Below are 13,251 nucleotides of genomic sequence, written 5' to 3' on the forward strand. Positions count from 1 at the left end.
TATTTTTGAATATCCCATCATTCCTTATTTCAAACAGTATGGCTGCCCCCTTATGGAATGTGTTGGCTTGGTCTTGAATTTATGCTGCTGCACATTTTAGGTTTTGATATCGAGTATTGATTGTAGATATGATATTTTGATAACAAAGGTTTGAAGGTTTAATGATTATGTTGCTTTGGGTTTCTCACATCTTGTGTGATCTGATTTTAGTCACGTTTGCTGCCGAAACTGAGGGTAAGTGATGACAAAGCTCGCAAAATTGGGGTGTAAATGTTAAAAGACAGAGTCCAAAACCTCGGGAAAAAGTAATTTGAAATTAGTCTTTAGCCGTAAAACACCGTTGAGATAAAAATGCAACGCTCTATTGAAACCTAACTACAGCTGCATTACCTGTAACTAGGTTTCGGAAAAGATCAGTCACGTGAGCATGTACCTGTCTTTTAAATCGGTGGGAACTATGTCGCTGAACATGTTTTTGATCATCTTTAAAACGCCTGTTTCCTAAACGGGAGTAAAGTTTTACATGCATTTCATAAAGTATGAAATTGAAGCCATTATTCCATAATTATTCCAAACTTTACCAAGTTATACACATTGCTGTATTTTATAGATGCAGATATTAAGTTTTAAGTTTCTGGTGGTAAGTATTTTTGAAAAGTAGTGAATAATATAGGTATAGCTAACATTAATTATATGAGCGTCTCGGGCACATCACTACTGTATTGGATGTGTGTTAGCACAGTATTGCTGTCTTTCAATTCATGAATTCAAACGGATTTGATATTTTGAAAATATGTAACCTATATGTAATAGACCTAGAAACTGAAACATATCTAAGCTGAAAACAATTATTCCATAAGCGATTTATTAGTCTTTGTTTTTTGTACATCTGTGTGCATCTGTGCATATATTAAACTAATTAAAGGATGGTACAAGCATAACTTTATCTTGAAGTTGTGTGGAAAAATATACTGTTTTCTAAATTTGATTTGCAGACAACTGGAAGGATGGATGGGGCTATTTTCACTCCTGTTTCATGTCAGCATGGCAGAACAGATTCTTTGTGTACTCTGTGGCAGCTGTCTGCATTGCTATCTGGTTTACTTTTCAGATGGTTATGAAGAAAGAGGTAATTGCTTTAAATTGTCAGCCAAATTGTTTTGCAGTTTTGTTTTTTTAATATAAATAAACAGTATTGATCTGATTTATCCTTAAACATTACAACATACTGTGCTGACCTCATAAACTGTTAAACAGTAATAAAACTGTTCTCTCAGTGCTTGTTCTTTTATGTTGAACTTATAATGTTCTTGCAATTAACAGATTTATTGGCTTTTATTTAGATTGATTATATGCAAATCACCTGTTAATCAATGGTGTTAAAAAATGGAAATCACAGAGGTGACAGCGGTGATGCCATTATCTTTTTTTGGTAGCTCACCCTAACCTGGGCACACGATTGCTTGGCAATAACTGGAGCTGCATATTAAAAAAGAAACAGAATGGTATCAAGAGCAAAGTCAAGACATGTCTGCAGTGCACTGATGAGCCCCAGTTAGGGAGAAATTCGTCTAAAAGATTTGACTGCTCGTTCATCTGTGAGGGAGCTGGGAAAAAAAAACAATTAAGTGGAATGTCTTCTGCTGCTGTGTTTTAATTATGTTTTGCATATTCTCCATTATAAGGCTGTGTATTCATGTCTGCTATGCGGATCTCTGTAATTGAATTAACCTTTATTTGTGCATTGGGCAAAGTGCGATGCTAACTAAAAGAGAATTTGATAAATGTTTTCGATTTACTTCTGAATGCTTTGTTTATTTTTGTCTTTGTAAGAATAAAGGCGTAAGTAGCACCCTGGCTCAGAACCCCAAGAATAAAAAAGAGAAAGGGATTGTGGCTGAAAAGGTCAACAAAGTTTATGTCTCAGGGGTGAAGATATTCTATGGTTCTCAGACTGGAACAGCAAAGGTAAAAGGAATTTTGGATTCAAGTCTTATATTAAAGGCAATATTGCTTATCTTGGTAATATGGAACCACCTGAACTATCTTGGTAATATGTTACTTATATAGCTGGAATTGCTTGTAATTGTATGTTGTATGTTGAGTCCGTATTGAATTTTGTAACACTAACTTGTGTTTTTTATTTGTTACCATTGATGATTTGCTCAATTATATTGAGAACCTCTGTTTTCATTTTGTGTCATGATCTTAAGACCTGGTGTACAGCCCTGCTAAATTTATTTTTTTAAATGCATTACAAAGGAGTTTGTTAAAACATAGTAGGTGCAGTTTGTTGTTGTAGGAGAGTTGCATTTAAAATAAGACCTACAAAAACATTCCTCGGTGAAGCAAAAACTGATGCTGAATTGCCATAGTTAAGAATGAGCCATTGTACTTTTAAGAGTCTGCAAAACCTGATGTATTTCTAAAGAACTTTAATTACTAAGATGCAAGTTGACATGGAAAGGCTGAGGCAACAAATTTCACTTGCACAGCTTATCTTAGGTACATTTGCCAGTGGTTGTGTATTTTGTCAGCCCTCAAAGTCTCTAAGCCAGGCTAAAAAAAGCAGTTCTTCTAAAATTCATGATGAAAGTAATTTTGTTTCTACCCCCTAAGTAAGCTGTAGACTGGAACAGTTCAGAGCTATAACCTCACGAAAGTAGGTCAGTATATTAAAGCCCATTTTCTCTTTTATAGTAAGGTGGAAAGCTCTTTAATGGGATTCAGTGAAAGTGCTGACTGTGGGAATCTGTTTCATGTGTACAGGGCTTTGCTGAAGATCTTTCTATAGATGTGCAGTCCCTAGGCCTGCCTTCAGAAGTGATTGATGTGAAAGATTATGATCCAGATGACAGTTTGGCAGAAGAGGTGAGTGTGTAAGAGCTCTGGTGGTTAATTCTTTTCATGGTCATCAGGCTTGGGATCAGAAGAGCTTTTTGTGCTTAGTTGCTGTGCATGTGAAGTTGTGCATGACCTTCTGGACACTGTAAAACATTTTAACATTGATTTTAAATCAGTCTAATTGTGCCCAACTATATCCAGTTGCTAAAAAGGGAGATTTGCTTGATTAAAACTGTCGTTTATATGGAATCATTGTGTCCAAATGATTCTTTTATTTTTCTGTCGAACCTGTTGTTGCATTGGTAGTTGGTAATATTGCTGACTTCTTTGACGTATTCCAAAGAATACAGTTAATATGAATTGGAATAAAACTGGGAAACATTATTGATACACTTAATAACACAGTTATTAACTATATATCTTTGAGCCTCATCCAACTCAATTGGGCTACAAAAGGGCCCAAAGTTTGCTTTTCCTTTTCCTAGGTAGGGCTTAGTGGGTGTTGACAGCAGTGTTTTTTTCTGCTGAGTACATTGCAGTAAAACACTATTTAAAATGGGGGAAAATGGTTGAAAGCAGTGCCCGAGATTTTAAATTTGAAAATATATACAATAATTCCTACTGTGGCTTCCTAGGTGATATATTGCGAGGTTGGTCCCATGACAGGCTATCAGATATTATTTCTGTCAATATCCAGTTTTAGGGTGGGCAGTATGTTACCTTTGAAATGAATTATTGATATGCTGGGGTGGCATATTTCACCCAGTTTCAAGGGATTTGTTACACTGAATGCTCAAGATGGAAAATTTTATCAAGAGTGATGACGTCTTGTAACAGCTTGACCTGGATTCTGCCAGATAGACATTAGGCTCCACAGCCAAAACGTTGTGTTTTCTTTCTTCTCTTTTCAGCATGGAATAAACCTATTGATTCTCTGGTCATTCGTGATCAGTTATGGTGCATCACATAGAATATGCCAAGTGACCTTATCTTTTCAGTGATAATGGTGTGCAATGGAGGTTGACCCTTTTCTGCGGAAACTTGTCTTGCAGCTGAGTGTTCTAATTAGTTGACAAGGGGATGGTGCTCTGCATTACATTCCACATATGATTAAAACTCGCTGCAATTCACTACACTGCTTTTTTCCTTTCTCTCCTTGATCCTTTTTACCTAGCAAAGTGATCTGATGGCATTTTGCATCTTCACCTACAGAACCTTATTTTCTCAGCTGAACTGGCAGCCTGTTCCCTAAGCGCTGAATTTAGTTTCACTGCTATTATGCATTCACTCAATTTTTTCTGTTTCTTTTTTCCAGGCTACAAGCAAGTCAGTTTGTGTGTTTCTGTTCGCTACTTACACTGACGGTAAACCCACAGAAAATGCCCTTTGGTTTTGTAAGTGGCTGGAGGAGACATCCACGGATTTCAGATATGGGAATACCTATCTCAAAGGCATGAGATATGCAGTCTTCGGTCTGGGGAACTCTGTGTATTCCAGCCACTACAATACGGTAAAGATATAACCATTTATTTGCTGTGGCCTCGAGTACTGTTATATCTATGTATATTTAATTGAAATCTCCCTGAAATATATTTACAGATACCATAGGAAAACTAAAATTTCTCTGTGTGCAGAAACAGAGATTGAAAGATGGATGGTATGGGTGATGTTTTTTACTGTACTTTTGCTAAATATTCATTCAGTTTTATTGTTTGTTTTCTTGTGCTGAGAATGTTTTAAGAGGAAACACCCATCAAAAAGATGGAAGAAGAAACCCTCTGAAAATGAGCTGAATGTTCTTTTTGTAAAGCAGTGTCATGGCTCTGCAGCAGTCTTAAGTGTAAGGATAGAAACACACTGATTATGCCCAGAGGCTTTTCCTTGTGAAAAATAAAATTTTGTTTGAACAGGGTACTTACAATAATTAGTGTATGACTCACAAATACAGTTTTTTTAATGTGGTGTCTGGATTGTGTGAGGGCAATATTAGCAAAAAGCCACAAACAATGGGAAAGTGATTAGATAACACGGCTTAGGAGAGGCTGACAGGCTATACATAGATGTAGCGTGTGCGTTAGTCAGAGTTCTCTTGAAGACTTTAAGATTGTGCTGTCTTAATTGCAGTTTGTGAGATCTGAATTATGTCATCTGGGTAGAAAGATGTTTTCTTTGGTGCCCTCGAGACATGTAAATTTAAAAATCTACTTTTCTTGTTCTCCTGAGGTTGAAGTGTATAGGACGCCTGTTTAATTGCAGCGTTGGTACCTTTTGTAAACACTGTAAATAACACTACAAGAACGAATGAAAGACAGCAGGAGAAAGAAATGAAAAGTTTCTGCCCTGGTGTCCCCAACCCCCCCATTCCTGCTGATGGTGTCCCTCAGGTGTGCAAGAACGTGGACAAGTGGCTGTGGATGCTAAGTGCTTCGCGCATTATGACCCGCGGGGAGGGCGACTGCAATGTGGTGAAGAGCAGGCATGGCAGCATAGAGGCCGACTTTGCTGCCTGGAAGTCCAGGTTCCTGACCCGCCTGCAGAGCCTTGCTAAGGGGGAGAAGAAGTCCTGCGGCAAGCAGTGCAAATCGGGGAGATGCAAGAACAAGCAGAAGCACCAGCAGCCCGCGGAGGAGGAATCGGAGTCCTCCCCTGGCAAAGAGGAGCACAGCTCGGAGGTGCGCCTTCAGTCCAGCCCACTGCCGCCCAGTCCAGTCCAGTTTGTTTGTTTGTCATATGCACAGCTGCAATGAAGTGCTTATTTGCACGTACGCTCCAATGCAAAGACGACGCCAAAAAAAACCACACCAAAAACACCAAAACAGCAACACAGCAGCAGCCACAATAACAAAGTTAAACAACATACAACGTAAATACAAGTCGGTACAAGTAGTTTGAGAAAAAAAAACTCAGTCTGTTAGTGGTAGGTGGAGAGTTCAGTAATCTGACTGCTTCCGGGAAGAAACTGTCTCTGAATCTGGAGGTGCGTTTATGCTCCTATAATGCTTACCAGAGGGCAGGGGAGAGAAAAGCGAGAAACCAGAATGACTGTTATCTTTAGCAATACTTCCAGCCTTCCTGGAAGCCTTGCAGACAAACGTTATGTCAGAGGGATCAGAGGGATGGTGAGCCCGTGAGTTGTAACCACTCTTTCCTTTGCTGAAACGATCGCGTGATGTCTGATGATCGAGATTTCAGAGCTGTAGCATCGAAAACACCAAAGAAGGGTGGCCAGCAACTGTGGTCCACTGAAACAGCGTGGGAATTCTTCCAGTCAGTCAGTAAATGCCAGAACTCGTATGAACACAGTGTTCCGAGATGCTGGGGAAATGTTTGGTAGATTTCGGAATCAAAGGGGCTAGACTGCTTGTTCTGGACTTTCAAATTTCCTTCCAGGTGGAAAATTGAGTCTTTGATGTTCCTTTTACATGGGGTAATACAAGGTACCTTTTTAGTTTTTAAAAGATCCAGAGATTTCAAGCGCATTTAAAATGAACAGTGTTTAACTCTTGGGTTGCTACTTTTACTATTTAGTCACAGATTTCACATAATTTGTTATGTAAGTGTTCATTGGCACATGCTGAAATGTTTTTAAAGGTAGCAGTCGGAATTTAGAGGTTTTTGCAAAGACTGAATAGTGGTGAGTGCAGTTTTATTCTTCTGGAAATCCAGGGACGCAGTGAAGGAACTTGAGACTTCACAGTGTCTCTGTTCTTGTAGGAGGAATTGTTTGAGACCAGCAGCGAGGAAGACTTCACCCAAGATGAAGTCGCCACTCATGGACCTGTAATTGACGTGGAGGATCTGGGCCAAGTCATGAATCAAGTGAAGAAAGCCAAGGTGAGTGCTTTCTAAAAGGCAACATTTATCTTATCACCTTTAAAGTCAATTTCTTGGTGGTCAGTGTAATATGTCAAGCCAGGCCTGTAACATTTAGAAGTTCTTGATGTGTTAATTTAGTCCGCTTTATTGATATTGTGATTTCACCATTTGATATTGAAATATTGATATTTCAACATGAAAGCATTGCTGTATTTTTTAAGGTTTCTTCCACACGCATAATTGAATTACAAATTCGAATTATTTTTTTTTACTGCTTTTCTGTTCTACAAACTACAAAGGATGAGATCCCTTTTTCTGCAGTCTCTGTTTTAACAAGCCTGTTAAATAGACTCTTTGGGGATCCTGCACATGAGGAAGTGCAATCTCGAATGCGTTTACTGTACCACTACCTTAAAACTAAGCATTAGAGAAGGCAGCTAAAAGATCACAGACAATGTGGTAGACAAATCCAAACGAGGCTTTCTAGGATTTTGCAAAATTCTGAACTATGATGATGGCTGACACCCACTCAGCAAGTCTGTGTGGAGGAGTAATTCATGAAAAAATATATAGAGAAAAGCACAGTGTAATTTCTACCTTTATTGATTGAATAATCGGGACACAGAACATGCAGGCAAAGTTTCCTGGGCTTCTTCACAATTTTCCAGCAGTTTCACAGTTTGCTTGTGAATCTTTCAAATCCCGTGACTTGAATATTTTGAATATCTGCCTTTGAAAATGCTTTAAAGCAGTAAGCCTAATGAAACACCTGATGGGCCATCTTTCTTTATTTGGCTGGGATTAAATGATGCTGACATATGGAGTGTGCACCATTTAGCCAGCATTCTGGTCATTGGAGTGGGAAACATGCTGCTTTTTTGTTAAATTGAGGGCAGCGGCTTGAATAGTTTATTTTTACAAATGCAACTCTGTTGGGATTTAATGATCCACTCCGCATAATTCAGAGTAAAGAATTGGACAGTGCATCGTCTTGTTTGTTTGTACAAACAGCCCACCCCAGTCTCAATTAAGTTTGGCTGTGCTCCTGTTAGACTGGTAGGCTCACATCTATCCAGGTGGTTCTCTCAGTGAGAAGAATTGGAAGCCTGCAAAATTTAATTAGGGGGCACAAGTATTTTATTTTTAGCGTAGTTGGAATCATGATAAGTTTATTGTCAAATCACTTTAAACTGTCAGGTGTGAAGTGTCACCACCTAAACCTTATTTTATATTTATTCAGCTTGCAATAAATTAATGAGGTAAAAATGGCTAAAATAAATGAGCATCTTATTCTGCTGCCATCCGTGGTAGACTCTGCAGAGCACAAATTAAACAATTCTTACGTGTCGTTTTTCTCAAATAAATGGAGGTCTTTTTTTAATTGATTTCTTTCTACTGGTAGCCACTAGTCATAAATGTTTCATATTTTATTGTTATGTACATTTTCAGACAGATTTTAGCAATGCACTGAGAGTCTGGCTTAATAACCCTACTCTTACATTTTCTTTCCAGTACCTTTCTGTGCACTCAAACAATTTTCTATGTCATTTATCTAGAGGCATACTTATATGTATATAAGACGTGTATTATTTTTCTGTTTGGTGTGCTTCCAAATAAGGCTGAAGAATATAAATAAAAGCAGAAGGGTTGTATCATTGAGTGGTTCGCATGACTGCCTCGTAGTGCTGGGGCCCTGGGTTCAATTCCAGTACCAGGGTGCATTTTATGTCTAAAATGATCATTCAAAGAGAAACCACAGCCATCAACATCACTTTGACCAAGATCGGTTTTAAGATTCTCAGGTGTAGCATTAGAGCTCAGAAAAGACAGCAGATCTTAGTCATTTAAAATACTGCAACATAATTTATTTTGTTGTACTTGAAATGTATGGGAAATCGCAAAGCCTTTTGTAGTTGTGCAGAAGGAAAGTGAAATATATATGTAAACAGAGGCCAGGTGTAATTAACTTTATATGGAGGAAGTGCAGCATCAGTCAAGTCATAGGTTTGATATGTGCAGTCTTTTTCAAATAGAAAGTTTGGCCCATCCATACCTAAAGAGACAGCTTAGGGGTACTAGCTTTCCAATTCAAACACCTTCGTCATTTAAGCTAAAGATGCCTTTAAAAACTTTCTTGGTGATGGATATGGAATAAAAGACTGTAATGAAAGAAAATCACAGAAAGACATACTTAAAATCATTTAGCTGAATGAAGTATGGAATGAGAAAATACTGCACTCTGTTAATGAATTACCTTAAGGTAGCTCAGGTTTGTATATGATGCTAAATCATCATAAATATTTGTAAAATATTGTTTCATGCTTTTTTAATTTAGCCCTTGCAGAGTCCTGTTATTGTTCCTGTTTCATAATGGATATGAATGCATTAGGAAGGCATTGTAGGATCCTTTGCCTGAAACGTCTTCAGCTGGGTTTTGCCTAACACTTAGTGCTTGTTTCCATTTTCTGTCACAATCTGCTGTGCGGACTTGTTCAGAACACACGCTGTACTTGATGAGTGTACATGCTGGTTGGATTTCTTTGCAAATCCAGTTGTATTGATCTCAGGTTGATTGAAGCCCACGAGTTCTCAGCACAGAAGTTATTCCTCTTAAAATGTTCCACACTGAAAGGATATATTTTAAAAATGACAGTTTTTGTAACATGTATTTTTAAATTTGTGAAGTGAGACAGGGACAGCTTGGGTTTTTCTCCAGGAGCAAGGTTTACTCTTTCTTTTAGACCTGATTGATTTACTTGTTTGGCTTCGAACATACTCTGTGTACACAAGAGCCCTTTTAAAATTAAGATTCTTGGTTGTAAACACAGAATTCTGACATGTCATCAGTATTTATACCCTACAGGAAAGGAAGATGGAACAAACTATCTTTCTGGTACAGCACTTGGCCTAAAACGTTTATAACATTACAACTCTATGCCGGTTCTGGAGGTAAATGGAAGGTTTTTGACCAAAAATAAGGGATAGAAGGGTCATGTTTTTGAAGCCTGTCTGACTTGGGATGCCACAGTGTAAATAATATACAGATGGTCTTACATTTCCAATTCAACCCATGGGATCTATCTGTTAATATCAGCTGCTGTGTGTCTTTTTAAGAAAAGGAATGGTCTCAGGGCTTAAATCAAGTTGTTTAGTATGTGTGACAAATAAGAGAGTTTTGCATTGTTAAAAATCACTCTGCTCTGCTCGTGTAGTTTTGAATTCTATCACAAGAGGGCAGGAGAGATAGAAGGATTCATGTGGAAAGAGACCCAGCAATAAAACCTTTTTTTGGTGACATTTACACAATGACTTTATATTTTAATAGGCCCCGTCTGTCTTGTGGTGGTATTTAAAGAGCGCTTTAAGGTTGGATAGTTCTTGTTGGATAAATGTTTGGCTGAAATGAATGCCTGAATTTTTTTTCCCCACTGTTGTAAAGGCTTTTTTTCTATTATATGGCCACAAGTCTGAATTTACCACTAACCCTTAGAAAACATTACTGTGGTGTACAGTAATGTAGCACTCTGGAAAAATATGGTAAAACATGGTATTGAGCAGACTGTGGGTAATGTTGGCAGAGCAAAGGTAAGTTCGTTGTATGAGTCACTTAACACCTTGAGATAAAATGAGTGAATATCCTCTTAATTCTCCTCTTAATTGCACCCTTTCTTGTTTCTTATAACATAAGTGTGAAAAACTATTACAACAGAGGGGCAGATATTCAAATTGCGGCGCTGAATGTTTTAATGCAATTAGATGTGTTCTGTAAGACAATACTTTTCTGTTGTAGTCCCATAAAATACCAAAGAAGTATATCACCGAAATTCAGATCACAAACTCTTTTTGTGAAGGAACACACACAGGTGAGCAACACACCTGAGTGCTTGTCTGCAGGTGCAGACCTCTTAAACGGAGTCAAACTTATCACCCTTAACGCAGCCTCCTAGGGTGTCGTGATACACATAGCACGAAGGTTATTAGCTACAGAGGGTGCCAAGTGAGGGAGGATTCACTGTGCATTAAAATACACAACTCAATAAGTCTGGCACACAACTGAGGATATGACTTAATTAAGGCCATAACTGGCTGTTGCGAACTGTAATTAAAGAGTAATGATTTGTGCTATCCTGGTTGGCCTGGTTTCCACCATTAATGTACTGTCAATTTTCACTTTTTAAGCATGTTACCAGGATAATAGTCTAGTGATTTTGACTGTGCTAGTTTGGGGGAAAAAAATGGCTGGAATTGTTTGGTTTTTGTGCAGCCCTACCTGTTGTGAAGGATTTTTTAACTCACTTTAATGATTAAGCACGATTAAAGATAGACGCTGGAATAATGTGCTTTGTGGCCCCCACTGTCGCAAAGACCAAGTTTGATATTGATATTTCCTCATGGGTCACAAAAAACAACAACAAAGGGTACACTGATGCAAAACTGGGGTTTAAGAAGATGAGAGCTCAATTACCTTTCTAGCCTTGCTGTTGCGTATCTCAGTGGGATAATGTTCTTAGAATCAGATAAAGCCAAGCCCATTGTTCATTTTGTTCATTTTCCTCTGACATTAAAGTCACAATCATTAATCATGGGTGAGAGGTTGCATTAAAGGCAGGAGGAGCCAACACAGCTGGGAGACCCTGATAAAAGTTGAATCACCATTTATATGAAGCCACTCATTCAATGAGGCGATTGTATCTTTTTCTTTCCTCCTTCATTCCTTCACGAATTCTCCAGTTCCTGTGCTCATCCATTCTTACCAAAGTGAATAGTATTGGTCGAAACTAGTCAAATCAGTTTTGACAAACCATATGAAAATGGCCTTGGTTGACATGGAAATAATACAAAACACCAAGCATAAAGCAAAACTAAGAAAAACAAATCGAATGTGATAGCTGATATACATAATGTAGGACAGCCTACAAATGAACAATTCCAGTCTGAAAAGTTAGAATGGAGCAGAACAGCACTAATGTCCATGCAGAACAGCAGATATTCCTTCTTCCAGCAGGGCTGTGCTAAAAAAATTATGTATCTCCTCTATTTTTAGTACTCTTGGTATGATATGGTGCTTTGTACGATATAGCTCGTCTCTGTAATTTACAAAGTCCAACACTCAGCTTGATGCTTGTCGATTTGTCAGCAAACAAAAGGGCACAGAGCCACAGAACTGCTTTTGAAACCAGGTCAAATCTCTGCCGTGTCATTTAGTATGAATATTTAGACCGCAGGTTCATTGTTTAAAAAGCAGTTTCTTTCTGCTCTTCATTAAACCAGCTCTAAATCTTGAAGACTTCTAGATTTTTGTTATCCTTGTTATGTGTAAGTTAGCTTTATTCAGCACATTGTGACAGAAGGAACTGTCTACTTAAAACACAGAAGAACTGGAGCCCCTGTAGTTCTTCCTATAATGAGGTTCCAGTATGCTATTCGTCCCTTTTGGATTTTCATCCAGCTTCAGTTACTGGAGAGCTGACCAGTTTTTCTACCCTAATTAGTCTTTCTCTTACTGGTTATTGTTTAATCTGATGCCCAGTTGTAATACGTGCCTTTTCTATTTTTGATCCCTTCCAGTTCTCCAGTTTATGAGACCTATTAAATGTCAATTTTAATGAATCCATTCGGTGATGGAAATTGGGGAAGCTGTGTTTATTTATCAGGGAGCTTTCATGCATTAAGGGAATGTTTGTGTGAAATGAATCTATCCGAAAATAGTTGTACTTGGAGATTAGTCATCGTAAGACAAGTTGTTCAAAAGCTCTGCTCAGAAATCATCGGTATTAAACCATCTTATCTTTATCTCATATTTTAGAAGGACTGGGCTGAATCAGTTTAAGACGCACTTATCTTGCAGAATGGTTTTTACAAAATAATAGAAAAATAAATACAGGGAAATTAACACTCATAGTAATGTTCCTGAGTTATGAATTATGTGTGCAGCTATAGCAGTTTCCATCATTACTATAGTAACATAGCATTATGATTTTCAGGTATAAATCATATGGCAAATTGCATTTCATATCAAAAATGCAGTAACATACGTTTTTCTTTTCTGACTAGAAAATCTATATTTTCCAATCAATAAGCATTTTGCCTCTAATATTGGAAGAGTGTGACTTTTAATGACAATTGCATTTGGAAGCTCTTTTATGTTTGCACTGCGTGCGCGGGGTAATTCACAGATTGAGTTTTATTTATTCATAAATGCATAAAAGGCCATTAGATTTTTTTTGGCTCCCTGTCTGGGCATAAAAGTTAATTGATTTGTTTTGCTTGCAGCAATTCTGACTTTGGAGTTTGCTCTTTTTTTACATATTTCTTTTGTTTATTTTTTGTAATTGCATTGCTGTGTAAAACTTTCAGACATTTTGCACTCTTCCTTTCGTTTCGGTTGTTTCTGTTTGCAGAAGTGCAGTTTAATGGTTATCTTCACCGGACATTTTAGACATTCATTCTGAAAAATCTGTGTGATGCTGTATAAAAAGTAGCACTTTAGCTTCATAGACATGTAGAAAACAATAAATGATTTTTATGATGAGGACCACCAGACAGTAAATCAATTCGAGATGATAGGTTAATGTGATGGATTAGCTACTA

The 13,251-nt window shown here is 37.8% G+C and overlaps 1 protein-coding gene across 1 annotated transcript in view; it reads left to right on the forward strand.

Annotated features, from left to right (window-relative positions):
- Positions 1-38: 38 nt before the first annotated feature.
- The window catches only part of tyw1 (tRNA-yW synthesizing protein 1 homolog (S. cerevisiae)), a 66,994-nt gene continuing 53,781 nt past the window's right edge, over positions 39-13,251 (forward strand). The window contains exons 1-7 of the mRNA XM_088616047.1: positions 39-234; positions 996-1,129; positions 1,834-1,968; positions 2,770-2,871; positions 4,160-4,354; positions 5,229-5,516; positions 6,559-6,678. Of these exons, the coding sequence (XP_088472173.1) occupies positions 162-234; positions 996-1,129; positions 1,834-1,968; positions 2,770-2,871; positions 4,160-4,354; positions 5,229-5,516; positions 6,559-6,678 (1,047 nt within the window). The 5' untranslated portion in view covers positions 39-161. The remainder of the gene's footprint in view (positions 235-995; positions 1,130-1,833; positions 1,969-2,769; positions 2,872-4,159; positions 4,355-5,228; positions 5,517-6,558; positions 6,679-13,251) is intronic.

The sequence above is a fragment of the Lepisosteus platostomus genome, chromosome 22 (assembly GCF_059453375.1).
Source record: "Lepisosteus platostomus isolate fLepPlt1 chromosome 22, fLepPlt1.hap1, whole genome shotgun sequence".
Lineage (NCBI taxonomy): Eukaryota > Metazoa > Chordata > Actinopteri > Semionotiformes > Lepisosteidae > Lepisosteus > Lepisosteus platostomus.